Source organism: Lynx rufus, unplaced genomic scaffold, assembly GCF_022079265.1.
Source record: "Lynx rufus isolate CCGP_SWC_20201006 ecotype Redwood Valley unplaced genomic scaffold, mLynRuf1.p SCAF_12, whole genome shotgun sequence".
NCBI classification, from domain to species: domain Eukaryota; kingdom Metazoa; phylum Chordata; class Mammalia; order Carnivora; family Felidae; genus Lynx; species Lynx rufus.
In genome coordinates this window covers 19,615,286-19,630,671 of record NW_025814826.1, presented here as the reverse complement: position 1 = coordinate 19,630,671, position 15,386 = coordinate 19,615,286, and the positions used below count along the sequence as shown (strand labels likewise).

The 15,386-nt window shown below is 35.7% G+C and overlaps 1 protein-coding gene across 1 annotated transcript in view; it reads left to right on the top strand.

Moving 5' to 3' along the window:
* ARFGEF1 (ADP ribosylation factor guanine nucleotide exchange factor 1) overlaps window positions 1-15,386 on the top strand; it is a 150,672-nt gene that overhangs the window by 50,536 nt on the left and 84,750 nt on the right. The window contains exons 2-6 of the mRNA XM_047074012.1: window positions 2,776-2,806; window positions 3,332-3,488; window positions 4,618-4,764; window positions 6,668-6,847; window positions 14,549-14,825. Of these exons, the coding sequence (XP_046929968.1) occupies window positions 2,776-2,806; window positions 3,332-3,488; window positions 4,618-4,764; window positions 6,668-6,847; window positions 14,549-14,825 (792 nt within the window). The remainder of the gene's footprint in view (window positions 1-2,775; window positions 2,807-3,331; window positions 3,489-4,617; window positions 4,765-6,667; window positions 6,848-14,548; window positions 14,826-15,386) is intronic.

The following is a 15,386-nucleotide window of genomic DNA, read 5'->3' as shown; positions in this document are numbered from 1 at the left end:
AGAGTCTTATAAGATCTTTTGAACCATAATGTTTTAGAGCAAAGGTCAGCAAACCTTTTCTATAAAGGGCTTTGCAGGCCAAGAAGAAAAATCAAGGATATTATATAAGTACTTACACACCAAGAGAAAACAGACTTACACAAATTTTTTATTGATAAGATTCAAAATAACCATAATTGAGTATACATTTTGTAATCCTGGCCTAATGAGAATTCTTACAGGTGGAGTAACATTACTCTTCACTGGGTTTCAAAGTTAGTGTTCCCTGTCATCATTTTGACTGCAAATATTCAGCTGTAAAAACTGTCCTTAAACTTGGGAAAATGGGTGCTAGATGGCTTTGGCATGTGAGCGATAGTTGTTGACTGATATTTTAGAATATAAGGGACTTTTGTAATCATCTAGTTGTGAAGTAAGGGTTGTTTCCTAAGGTCACACGGCTGTTTAGTAACATGGTGTCGAACCATAGTGCTCTTTAAAATGTACTACTTCTAATATTCTTAACTAATGTATTATTAACCAGAATACCATATTTCCTACTTATTTTATAAATGGAAATTCACCTTCTACAAAAACTGCTACCTTATCCCTTCACTTCCCTTACATTGTTTTTCTGCCTTACTTGGATTTTAGCAATACCTCAGATTCTTTTTTTTTTAATTTTTTTTTTTTCAACGTTTATTTATTTTTGGGACAGAGAGAGACAGAGCATGAACGGGGTAGGGGCAGAGAGAGAGGGAGACACAGAATCGGAAACGGGCTCCAGGCTCTGAGCAGTCAGCACAGAGCCCGACGCGGGGCTCGAACTCACGGACCGCGAGATCGTGACCTGGCTGAAGTCGGACGCTTAACCGACTGCGCCACCCAGGCGCCCCAGCAATACCTCAGATTCTTAAATAATGATGATATTTAAAAATAAACAATATGGTTAAAAATCTTAATGAAAATTTGGGGCACTTAATTTTCCTTTCATCTGTATCATTTTTAAGGTGATTTAAATTATTTTTAATTACATATATTGGTGAACTGTACAATTAAAAAATTATTTTTAATATCTATTCATTTTTGAGAGACCGAACGCAAATGGGGGAGGGGCAGAGAGAGGGAAACAGAATCTGAAGCAGGCTCTGCCCGATTTGCGGCTCAAACCCGTGAACCGCGACATCATGACCTGAGCCAAAGTTGGACACTTAACCGACTGAGCCACCCAGGTGCCCCCGTGAACTATACAATTTTAATAGCCATATACAAATCTTAAGTAGCAGACATTGTGAACTTTTATTAAGTAGTATTTTAAATACCTACAGGTAATATTTTTGTATCGTCTCCCTTCCACTTCTACCACTGGTAAAATGAAAAGAGCTTTAGCCCACAGAGAACTAAACTGAAATACCAAACATCAGATGCTCAGCACAGAGTAGGTAATGATAGATACAACTTTATGTATCTATGATAAAGTGATTTGACAAAATCACTTTAGAAAGGGCTTAATATAGTCTCTGGATAACTTAATAATGATTAAGTTACAGGCTAGTAGTTTATAATACCAATTTTAACACATTTGGTCAATATTCATAGGTACACATATGTAATAGAGTGGTTAAGAAACCAGGATCTGAAGTTAGATTATCTAGTTGTGAAACCTGATTAGCCATACACCCAAGCCATGCAGCCCTTGAGCAAATTATTTGACCTCTTTGTGCTTCATTTTCCTAATTTTTAAATTTTTTTAAGTGTTTGTGTTTGAGACAGAGAGAGAGGGACATAGTGCAATTGGAGGAGGGGGTGGAGAGAGAGGGAGGCACAGAATCCGAAGCAGGCTCCAAGCTTTGAGCTGTTTTAGCACAGAGCCTGATGGGGGGCTCTAGCTCACAGACTGAGATCATGACCTGAGCTGAAGCTGGACGCTTAACCAACTGAGCCACCCACGTGCTCCATCATTTTCCTCATCTTTAAAATGAAGATTGCTGTGAGGCTTATGTTAGTACATTTAAAATGTAATAGTGCTTGGCACATAGTTAGTTGTCAACAACTGTTGGTTATAATAATAGTAATTATAAATGTTATGTTTGATTTTCCTTCCAAATTTTAAACAGGTTTAAACAATTAACTGGACTCCCCAGCCTATCAGTTAAATTTAAGGGTCTTTTAGTATAGGTAGGCTTTATCTAATTTACCTCATTTCTTATGCTATAAACAACAAAAGGGAAAATTTCCCATTGAATTGAGCATGTGTATTTTTACAGTGCCTTGTGTAGTCATAGTAGAAAAATTGGTTAAATATCAACACATATGTCCATGGTCAAGAGGTTATAGTCCTAGTGCAATAATCTTGAGATAATTTTAGGAGTGATGTGTTCAGTTTTTTCCTCTCATTGAACATATGCCTTAATTTTATAACTTGAATACAATATACTTAATACTCTATTCTTAATATTAATCCTTCTGGTTAATGTAGCTACTTGACAAAAAATCAACAAAAAAAAAAAAGAACTACTTTGAGAAAACAAACGCTTTGGGAATTAGTAACCTGTAGTTGTACCTATCCTTATGGTTATTAATATATATTCTTTGTATAGTTTGATAAAATTATATTTTATAAATTAATACATTAAACAGCAAGAGAATTTTAGCTACTGAATTTTCTTTTGAATTTGCATTCTTCCCAACTTGTTATAGGAGTTATGAATTAGTTTACAAAGTTTATAATGAAATTACTTAATGATCTTTCTGTTGTCAAGTTTTCTAACATGTGCCTCTTTTTTTTCCCCCCAGAGGAAATAAAAGCGGAAACTGAAAAACAGAGGTTTGTGGGGTTTCTTTTCTTTAGTAAAAATAATTTGCAAACTTATCAGTCTTGGTTAAAATAGTAATACAGTCATCTATATGTGGCAGATTTTCTGTATGTGATCTTTATGATAAAATTAATAATAAAAAGTTTTTAAGAAATATAAGCAGAAAGATCTCATAAATATAGGAGGGTATTCCTGAAATACCATAAGATACACTTTAAAGTCTTTGTGTAAAGACTTTGATTCATATTTAGAAAGATTACCAAATGATTATTTTATAATTTAAATACTTTTTCAGTGACTAAATAGCTATTTTAATTTCTTTGATTTTCTTGCATTTAGTTACAGCTCTGGCCATTAGCTTTTTGCCTGTAGCAAATCATTTCATTTCCCTGGGCTTTGGTTACCCTCATGAAATACGGGAAGATGGAAGATTGTTTAGCAAAATTCCTTTCAAACTGAAATTTTGTGTTTTCATATGAGTTTATCATCAGTACAATCAATGTAATATTCTAATCATACTCTTCTTTTTCCTTTAGTCCTCCTCATGGAGAAGCAAAAGGTGGATCAAGCACCCTTCCACCAGTGAAATCAAAGACAAATTTTATCGAAGCAGACAAGTACTTCTTACCCTTTGAATTGGCGTGCCAGTCCAAATGTCCCCGTATAGTTAGTACATCTCTTGATTGTTTACAGGTATGTATAAAATGGCATTATCTAAAAACTATTTAATTTGAATGTGTTTCTAAACATTACCATAATTGGTGATTCAGACATTTTCCATGAAAGCCTTGAGTATTCTTTTTGTGGTAAGAAGCCAGATGGTTGCTAATATACAAGAGAGACAGAATAATAGTTTCAAAAAGGTGTTTCTAGCTTAAGGGTAACAAAAATCATTAGTTGGCTTAGTGAGACAAATAATCTTTACTTAGTGTTTATTTGGTCTTATTTTCCATCAGTGAAATGCAGGAACCATAGTACTTTTAACCTGCTGCTGACTTTACATACATCATTATTTGCAATGATTTTACTGAATGCCTGCTGTTTTATATAAAGCAATAGGTTAATATTGACAGTTTAATTATTCACTGCTGGACTTCAGCTCTGATTTTCACGTATGTCAGAAAAATTCCTTAACTCTTCCATCCTGTTTTACTTAAACAAACGTGTGTGTGCACACACACAGGATTCTCTTAAGATATTTGTAAAATTTCCAGATAGAGGGGTCTTTCTCCCTTCAGGTCTTTTCACTGTTTGGGGAATTATATGTATTGAACCAATAATTCAGTGGCTAGGAAAAAACCATATTTATATGATTAGTTCGGGATTTAGATGAAGTTCATTGATATCTAAGGCTTTCCAGGGCTATAATGGATGATGATTGAACAAATCCATGATTTGTTACAGCCAGTGCATGGAAATTGGCTTTTTTGTATGTTCACAGATCTGATGCAGAAAGAGATTGAATCATTTAAATATGTTGATAGCTTTCACAAAAGCAGTATCAATAATGGTTAGAAAGAAAGCAGTAAGCTATTCTGATTCATCAGACCAGATCTAAAGTGTGGCTTTCTCAAAATAGGGCCTGATGGTTTTATTCTGGTTAGTATGTTTCTGTGGTTATTATGAATGTAAATAATTTTACATGTTTATAGCTAATACACCTTTCTTCAGGAAAAGTTGGTATAGCCTTGGATTTGATTATACTTTAATGTTTTTATGTAAAAAATTTAACATATTCAATTACATATTATCATTTTAAAGTATATTCAATTAGTATATATATTAGCTTAATTAGGATCTTTATTTTCTTTCTGCATCTTAGAAACTTATTGCTTATGGGCACTTGACTGGCAATGCTCCAGATAGTACAACACCAGGCAAAAAATTAATTGATAGAATTATTGAAACCATTTGTGGCTGCTTCCAAGGTCCTCAAACAGATGAAGGAGTTCAGCTGCAAATAATAAAGGTAATTGATTATATAGTGAATTTGTCATTCATTGTGTGTGTGTGTGTGTGTGTGTGTGTGTGTATACATTTTAAAGTTTATTTAGTTTGAGAGAGAGAGCCCATGCCAGCAGGGGAGGGACAGAGAGAGAGAGGGAAAAAATCCCAAGCAGGGGCTCAATTCCACAAACCATGAAATCATGACCTGAGCCGAAATGAAGAGTCAGATGCTCAGCTGACTCAGTCACCGAGGCATCCCTCTATATATTTTTTAAATCAGAAGCCATTTATCTTGGATATATTTGGAAAGGTCATTTTATGTGCTTTCCATCGCTAATAGAGGTCATTTAGTTGCTTTTTAGACCCCATATGAGTGGATTTTGTTGAATGCCAAGAGTTCACTAGTGAACTATATTTCTAGGTCTGTTATTTTGAAGGTCCCAATTTAGGCTGTGGCTCCCAGAGTCTTCCAGAGTATTTTGGTTTCTGGAATGTTTGCCCTACATATTCCGTCTTTTGAGCTTTAGGGTTCATATGATGGTCCTGTGACCCCTCTAAGTTTCTTGTCTACTTCTGGATCTCTTGTAGTCTGCCCTCTAGACCCATGCTTCACCATGTGAACTATTTGTGCATCAGCCTTACTGATTCCCTTGCACCTATTCATTTGCTGAACATGCTCAGCCAAACTTTCTTCTGGGTTTGTGCTATAATACACCTGGGTGATCAAACTCCTTTAAAGAAAAGTCACTCAGTTGTGTTTTTAGTCTGTTATAAATATTGAAGTCTTAATATGACTGCTAATGGTCATGGTGATATGTTAAGCATCAGTAAAATTTTCTTGTACTTTTAGTACTTTTGAAATCATTTACATGTATAAAGTGTTTTTCATGTGTAGATAAAGCCCCTCTGAGCCTTTCAGTTTCATAGCTGTAGTCACTTCACAAGTTATTCTAAAAATGCCGTCCAATCAGTTGGCCTGTCATTTGCAATTTATTTATTTATTTTTTTAATTTTTTTAATGTTTATTTATTTTGAGAGAGAGAGAGACAGAATGTGAGTGGGTTAGGGGCAGAGAGAGAGGGAGACACAGAATCCGAAGCAGGCTCCAGGCTCTGAGCCATCAGCACAGAGCCTGACACGGGGCTCGAACTCACGAGCCATGAGATGATGACCTGAGCCGAAGTTGGATGCTCAACTGACTGAGCCACTCAGGCGCCCCCTGTCATTTGCAATTTAATATCAATCATGGTTTATTTAAAATAAACTCAGTGCTGACTTTGTGTAGTATTGTACAGCATAAAGGACAAAAGAGCCCTTGCTCTTGAGAAATTGCATGTACCCTAATCTGTGAACATTCATACGAAGTTTATTGGGAAATTCACTTAGGATTATTTTAAATGCTTTATTCTAATTTAATCTGATACTTGAATGCTTTATTCTGTGTGTAAACATCTTCACCAACAACAGCAGTACATTTATTTAGTCTGATCTGTGAGAACCATCTCAGAAAAATTTGGAAGTGAATAAGACAGTGGGTACCCTCCAAAGTTGACAGCCTTATTCAACAGATATGTCATATGAAGCATATGTCTTAGGAAACATATCTGTGTTCTGCTGGACAATTAGTGCTGTGCATTTTAATAGACTAATAGTTTTATAAAAATGAAACTTGAGTGTTGAAACAATTTAATTGTATAGTTTTCTTGTGTTCTGGGTTTGGGAGGATTATTTGGAAATTACTGCCAGTTGATAATACATATTCAAGGTTAGAAATTCGGTTGGGTGTATACTGAAAATTCTGTTCATGTGTACTTGAAAGTGGTAATGGTATCTAAAAGTTTTAATTCTAATATAAAAATACTCATATTTTTGTGCTGAAATGCAGGATGCAGAAAATTACTTTAACTGTGTCTTTCTTTGTAAAGGCTTTACTTACTGCAGTAACATCGCAACACATAGAAATTCATGAAGGAACTGTCCTGCAAGCTGTGAGAACATGTTACAATATCTATCTAGCAAGCAAAAATCTCATCAATCAGACGACAGCCAAAGCTACTCTTACTCAGATGCTAAATGTTATCTTTGCACGCATGGAAAACCAAGCAGTAAGTATTAAAAAACAGAGATTGTAAAGAACACCACAGGTACCAAATATAGAAAAGAATTTAGAGAAATTATAGTGAAATCTTTGGTACTTGTAGAGAAGAATGTTTTTCATTTACAGTTGTACTTTAGTGAAGATTTGTGGTATTATTTTGCTTTGTTTTGAGGTTAACTGACTTGTTTAACTTTGGAAAAATATATTTTTAGTGGTTGACAAGTAGAATTTGAAAGATATTTATTGTCATCCTCATGGAAGTGTTAATAGATTGATGATACTTTTATTGTACTCAAGTTTAGTAGATGAGTGTAATGTAGCTATAATGCTACCTGATTTGATCTATTCTGCTGTAAAATATTTAGTCATTGAGTCCTTTCAAAGTAAAATGTGTATCTACATTGATGAAATAAATTTTGGGGGGCTAAGAGATCAGCTAAAGAATCATTTTATGTATTTTTAGTTGTTTAGGTCTACATAATTACATATCAACTTCTAACTTTTTTTAAAACTGATTTTAAACTTTAGATATTACAGAGAGATCCCCTTACCCGTCTTTGTTTAATGCCAGTGTCTTATATAACCATATTATAATACTTGTACATTACTGTTAAATAAACTACAGAGCCTACTTGAATTTCACCAGTTTTCCTACAGATACCCTTTTTTTTGTTTCAAGTTCCAATCCAGGATCTGACAATGTACTTAGAATGAATTTAGTTATGTCTTAGTTTGTTGTAATTTCTCAATCTTATCTTTGATCATCTTGATGCTTTTGAGAGATACTTAAACCATTTTTTTTAAGGTACCTCAGTTTGCTTTGTCTGATGTTTTCTCATGATTAGACTGAGGTTGTCCAGTTTTTGCTAGAATACCTCTGAAGCATTGTTGTGTCCTTTTCAGTGCATTGTATCAGGAGTTCATGATGTTGACATGTCCTGTTACTGGTAATGTTAACTTTGATTACTTGGTTAAGGTGGTATCTTCCAGGTTCCTCCACTGTAAAGATCTTGGAGTTACCTTAAAACTGTGTAAATATCCTGTTTCCTTCTTATACTTCCCCATCCCCATTTTAACTATCCTTCAGTGGATCTTGTTGGCAACATTTATTACTGTGGTGTTTCCCTAATGGTGATTTTCTGTTGATCTCTTCTTCTTTATAAACAAGAGTTATTCTTCTGTATCTATTAAAAGAATTCTTCTTTCCTATATATTTTTCAATTTTTTATTTATATCGGTCTTTACTCATAGATATTTATTCTGTTGGTTATAATTCAGTGCTATTATTTATTTTGTTGCCCAGATTATTCCAGCTTTGGCCTTGTGTACTTTTGACAAGCTCCCATCCTTATTTGAGTACCTCCTTACTTCCTGTAATCTCAAAATGTTCCAGGCTCATTTTGAATTTTTTCTCCTTCAGCCCTAGAACCAACCACTTCAACAGGGAGTTTTGGCTCCTTCAATTGGAGAATGGTAATTAGAAAACAAAATCTGAGTGCTAGGTGTATTCATTGCTACTGAGATGTTACTGCTTCTAGGCCCTCTCAGCAGATAGAGCTAGGAAAGATGTATCTGTATAGTCCCTCTTTCACCTAACCCCACACCTATATGTCTGTATATTTTTATACTGATACATCTTTCAGTCCAGCATGACAGGGTTCATTTCAGCCTTTTCCCTTTACTTATTTGTAACTTCCTGTCTCTAAACAATGAAAAGTATGGCTTTTATTTTCTATGATACAGTATTTGTTGAGTCCTATTATCCACATAAAATAGTTTTAGAATAGTTAACCCATACCACTGTGAGAAGCAAACTTACTAAGTAGATTACAGCATTTATTCTTCTTTTTTTTTTTTTAATTTTTTTTTAACGTTTATTTATTTTTGAGACAGAGACAGAGCATGAATGGGGGAGGGTCAGAGAGAGGGAGACACAGAATCTGAAATAGGCTCCAGGCTCTGAGCTGTCAGCACAGAGCCCGACGCGGAGCTCGAACTCATGACCTGAGCTGAAGTCAGCCACTTAACCAACTGAGCCACCCAGGCGCCCCAATTCTTTTAGCCTTATAAGATTCATTCAAACTATTGTTTTCTGAAGTTACTTAGGTTCTTTTTTTTCTCCACACTCTTCATGCCATAATGTTAATTCCTTTATACGGTTAAATTAATTTATTATTGCTTGTTTTTCCTTTTCTTGGTTAGTTTTAATTGCTTATTTCTTGAGTATGTTAAACAGGACTATGATTTAACACAGCTACACAAAAGGTATACTCAGAGGACTACTCCTTCTTCATCCCTCTGACTCCATTCTTCTTCCCCCTTCTTCCTGCCCCTTAGATGTTGCTAATCTCTTTTGTTTCTAGTTTATCCGTCCTGCATTTATGTAACACAAATGAGCAGATACATGTATGATTTCACATATCCTCTTTCTTACATGAGAGGTAGCATACTATAGTAGTTACGTATCACTGCATAACAAATTACCCCAAACTTCAGCTGCTTAAAATTTATCATTTAGCTGCTTATCTCTCAGAGTTTCTGAAAGGCCAGAATACAGTAGTGGCTTAGCTGGGTGGGTGTGGTTTGGGTTCCACATGAAGTTGTAGTTCCCTGCATGGATCACAGTGTGATCTGGTGCTGCAGTCATTTAAAGGTTTCATTGGGCTAGAGAAGACACTTCCAGTCTTACTCATTTGGCTTTGGTGAAAGGTCTCAGTTCTTTACTGCCTGTTGTCTGGAAAGGCCTGAGTTTTGTGTGGATCTCATAGGGATGCGCACAGCATGGCAGCTGGCTATCTCCAGGGAAGATGATCAGACAGCAACAAAACAGAAGCTACAGTGTCTACTTTATGATCAGAAGCGGGTACCCAGACCATCCCTGGTACATTGTGGGAGGGGACTTTGCAAGGAAGTGAAAATCAAAAGGAGAAATCATTGGTGACCATCTTAAAGGCTGGCTACCACACATACTATACATCTCTCTTAGTACTTTGCTCTTTTCACTTAGAAGTATGCCCTGGAAATCATTCCATATTACTTTTTAGAGATCATCTTTTTTGTAGGTGTATGGTACTCTGAGATGTGCTGTAGTCTATTCATTCACTCTTCTACATATTGACATTGGATCCTTTCTAGTATTTTGAAACTACAAATAGTAGTTGTACTGCTTTTTTTTAAAGAAATGAATGCATATAATCTTTTATCACTTTTTAATGGTAGAAACATGAGAAAAGTTTTATTGGTTTGACTTGTTCAACAAGTTTTTTTTTTAATAATTTATTTTTTAATTTACATCCATGTTAGTTAGCATATAATGCAACAGTGATTTCAGGAGTGGATTCCTTAAGCCCCTTACCCATTTAGCCCATTCCTCTCCCACAACCCCTCCAGCAACCCTCTGTTTCTTCTCTATATTTAAGTCTCTTATGTTTTGTCCCCTGCCTGTTTTTATATTATTTTTGCTTCCCTTTCCTTATGTTCATCTGTTGTGTTTCTTAAATTCCCATGAGTGAAGTCATATGATATTTGTCTTTCTCTGACTAATTTCACCTAGCATAATATCCTCTAGTTCCATCCACATAGTTGCAAATGGCAAGATTTCATTCTTTTTGATTGCCTAGTAATACTCCATTGTGTGTGTGTGTGTGTGTGTGTGTGTGTGTGTGTGTGCGCGCGCGCGTGCACGCGCACACACACACACACACACACACACACTCCACATCTTTATCCATTCATCCGTCAATGGACATTTGGGCTCTTTCCATCCTTTGGCTATTGTTGATAGTGCTGCTATAAAAATTGGTGTGCTGTGCCCCTTTGAAACAGCACACCTGTATCCCTTGGATAAATACCTAGTAGTGCAGTTGCTGGGTCATAGGGTACTTCTATTTTTAATTTCTTTAGGAACCTCCATACTGTTTTCCAGAGGGGCTGCACCAGTTTGCCTTCCCACCAGCAGTGCAAAAGAGATCCTCTTTCTCTGCATCCTCACCAATAACTGTTGTTGCCTGAGTTGTTAATGTTACCCATTAACGTGAGAGGTGGTATCTCATTGTGGTTTTGGTTTGTATTTCCTGGATGATGAGTGATGTTGAGCATTTTTTCATGTGTCGGTTGGCCATCTGGATGTCTTCTTTGGAGAAGTGTCTATTCATGTCTTTTGCCCATGTCTTCACTGGATTGTTTTTTGGGTATTGAGTTTGGTAAGTTCTTTATAGATTTTGGATACTAACCCTTGATCTGATGTCATTTGCAAATATCTTCTCCCATTCCTTCGGTTGCCTTTTAGTTTTGCTGATTGTTTCCTTTGCTGTGCAGAAGATTTTATCTTGATGAGGTCCCAATAGTTCATTTTTGCTTTGGTTTCCCTTGCCTCTGGAGATGTGTTGAGTAAGAAGTTGCTGCAGCTTAGGTCAGCGAGGTTTTTGCCTGTTTTCTCCTCTAGGATTTTGATGGCTTCCTGTCTTAAGTTTAGGTCTTTAATTCATTTTGAGTTTATTTTTGTGTATGGTGTAAGAAAGTGGTCCAGGTTCATTCTTCTGCATGTTGCTGTCCAGTTTTCCCAGCACCACTTGCTGAAGAGACTGTCTTTATTCCATTGGATATTCTTCCCTGCTTTGTCAAAGATTAGTTGGCCATACGTTTGTGGGTCCATTTTTGGGTTCTCTGTTCTGTTCTATTGATCTGAGTGTCTGTTTTTGTGCCAGTACCATACTGTCTTGATGATTACAGCCTTGTAATACATCTTGAAGTCTGGGATTGTGATGCCTCCAGCTTTGGTTATTTCTTTCTTTCTTTCTTTCTTTCTTTCTTTCTTTCTTTCTTTCTTTCTTTCTTTCTTCCTTTCTTCCTTTCTTCCTTTCTTCCTTTCTTCCTTTCTTCCTTTCTTCCTTTCTTTCTTTCTTAATATAATTTATTGTCAAATTGGCTTCCATACAACACCCGGTGCTCATCCCAACAAGTGCCCTCCTCAATGCCCATCACCCACTTTCCCGTCACCCCCCACCCCCCCATCAACCCTCGGTTTGTTCTCTGTATTTAAGGGTCTCTTATGGTTTGCCTCCCTCTCTCTCTGTTTGTAACTATTTTTCCCCTCCCTTCCCCTATGGTCATCTGTTAAGTTTCTCAAGATCCACATATGAGTGAAAACATATAATATCTATCTTTCTCTGACTGACTTATTTCACTTAGCAGAATACCCTCCAGTGCCATCCATCCTGCTGCAAATGGCAGGATCTCATTCTTTCTCATTGCCAAGTAGTATTCCATTGTATATATCATTTGGTTTTCTTTTTCAAGATTGCTTTGGCTATTCGGGGTCTACTCTGGTTCCATACAAATTTTAAGATTGTTTGTTCTAGCTCTGTGAAGAATGCTGGTGTTATTTTGATAGGGATTGCAACAAGTTTTTATTATATTACTTAAGTTCCTAGCACTGTTCTCAGTTTCAGTTGTAGTGATGGGCAAAACTAACTTGACTACTACCTTGAAAGGTCTTAAAAACTGTGGGGCATAGAAGGGAAAGATGAACCTTAAACAGAGAATCACACAAATAAATATATAACTGAATTTTGATAAAAGCTGTGAATATGTTTCATGTCATGAAGGGTATTTAGTTCTGTGCTATGTAAAATTATAGAAAAAAAAGACAGGAGAGAGAAAGAAAAAAAAGTGGGGAGCAGACTGATTTAACTTGAACATTTGCTAAAATATTGTAAGCTAGAAGTCTAATTCACTTACATATACCATTAATAACCTTTCCCTTCCCCCTACTCATATAAGACTTTCTATAAAATGTTTAGGTCTAAAATATTTTCAAAGGAGAAAATGCTAATTTCTTTCTATAGAACAGTGTTTTTTTGCCCCTGAGGCCACACTTGAGGCTCTTGATTATCATGACTGGGACGGGGAGGCTGTTACTGGCACATAGCAGGTAGAGGATAGGGACATTGCTAAACACCCTGCAGTATACCACACAGTACCCCTCCACAACAAAAACTATCTCACCTAAAATGTCAATAGTACTGATGTTGAGAAACCCATCTAGAAACTAGGGAAGTGTATAGAAAATGTTTAAAGGTTTATTTTCATGCAATAACATTGCTTTTTTTTTTTAAGGATATTTCTAGAGTTATAGAAACGCTAGAATAAATAGAACTAGAATTGGACACCATGCTTGTAGGTGATTCCAAAGCATGTGCTTGTTCCACTAAACCACATTGCCTATCTGTTGAAGCTTAGCCTGAGGGTGGGATTGGATTGCAAGTCATAGGTTCTTCACTGCTACTTTGGAAATTGACTTTCTCATGAATGGGCTAAAGTATCAGTCTGAAAATTCTGTTCTGATTCCAGCTGTGCAAATAGTCATGTGCATCATTTTCTTTATCTGTAAAACATGGATTTAGACATGTTTATTATAAGGAATTTTGGCATTGGCACTTTGGGCATTAAAATCTTTTAGTTTAAATATATTTTATACATTCATATAATTAGTTCTGGTGTTTCCACATAAAATGGAATATTACTAAGAAATATGAAATGTTCTTATTTGACAGAGTATTTACCATTATGGAAATTAATTCTGTGAGAATCATTTTTTTTCATATATATATAAAATTTATTTATTTATTGAGAGACAGAGAGTGTGCACAAACTGGGGAGGGGCAGCAGAGAGAGAGGGAGAGAGACTCTCAAGCAGGCTGCATGTTGTCAGTGCAGAGCCCAGCTGAGAGGGCTCGAACTCCTGAACTCTGAGATCAAGACCTGAGCCAAAATCAAGAGTTGGATGCTGAACTGATAGCCATCGAAGCATCCTGTGAGAATCATTCTTACTCTTCGGTTATGAGGACCAAAAGAGTTGTATCTGAAAGCAATAAAGTGCTAAAAAATGAAACTCTGTGATTCTGTTTGTTACTGGTTTAGCATCTTACAAGTAAGCCAGTTTTACAGGTGATATTCTATATATAATAATGACAAGTCTCTTAAACATTTGTTGATATGATTTTTTCATCCTTATTAAGATGACTGGACAGAGACATTTAAGTACTCATTGTGATTTTATTTATTATATGTAATTTTATTATTTTTACTTAAATGACATTTGACAATGTGACATAAGAACATGTTACAGAAGAGTATACACTGAAAATTCCCTCTGACCCTTGTTTCTAATTTGGTCATTTCCTAACCCTCCCCCCCCCCCCCCATAAGTAACCATTATCATTGACTATTTTCTTGTGTATCTGGATTTCATTTGTTTATGTATGTATAAGTAAAATGAGTGTGTGTTTTATTTCCCCATCCACTTTTTCCCTCCCTTAGTGAAATTTTGATTTTAGGAAAATCCACTGTTTGCATTAATCCAATTATTATTCTGAGACTATTAAAATTTATTTCAGTTTTGTAAATTTTGCTTAGGTTATACAGTCACATGATTCAAACACCAAAAATAGTGAAGAGAAGATATGTACTGAAAGACTTTCATCTCTGTTTTTATGTACCAATTTCCGTCCCTCTAAGAAATAACCACTGTTACTTGTTCTTGTGTGTTTTTAGTATATTTTATGTTCTTTGCTTCTGATGGACTACAATTTCTAATCCCAGAGACAAAATGACACCTTTATATAAAGGATTTATAGTTGAGCATAACATTATCCTTCCAAATTTTAAACAACTTATTTTACTAATATGGGAAATTATTTCTTTCCAGTTGCAGGAAGCCAAACAAATGGAAAAAGAAAGGCATCGGCAGCATCATCATCTGTTGCAGTCTCCAGTAAGCCATCATGAGCCTGAATCACCTCAACTTAGATATTTGCCACCTCAAACTGTTGATCATATGACCCAAGAACATGAAGGGGACCTTGATTCCCATACAAATGATGTGGATAAAAGCCTTCAGGATGACACAGAACCCGAAAATGGATCTGATATTTCCAGTGCAGAAAATGAACAGACTGAAGCTGATCAGGCAACTGCAGCTGAAAGTAATCTTTCTGAGAAGGGGTTGTGGGACATGTTAAGGGAAGAGTGTAGGCATGCATGTTTGGGAAAGAAATGTGGAAAGGGTAATGTGATTTAATGGATAGCAGACACATGGTGGTTAGTTGTGGATGTTTTCCATCCTAGGTAGTGAATTTAATTGACTTCAAAATACAGGATATCTATTAATACTATGCATTCACTGGCATCTCATGAGCAGTACAATTTACAGACTTGTTTTGGAGGAGATGCATGTTACTAAAGGGGGTCTTGAATGTTTGTTACCATGTCATATAGGAACTTCACTTTTCTTAAAACAGTTTCACAACAAACAAAAGATCTGTTTATAAGATTTTCTGGAATGTGACTGCAAGTTTTAGGGCATCAATGTGTTACTGGTTCAGAAAATACTATTGTCTAAAAGTACTGAAATTAAGTATAAAAATAGAGTAACCACCTAACATACAAAAATATTTTTATATCCTGATGTATAGTAAGCCCTAAAATTGAGATGTTCTCTGATAGTATTTTTCTGAGTAAATTTATTTGTAAGAGAAAGGTTAGAA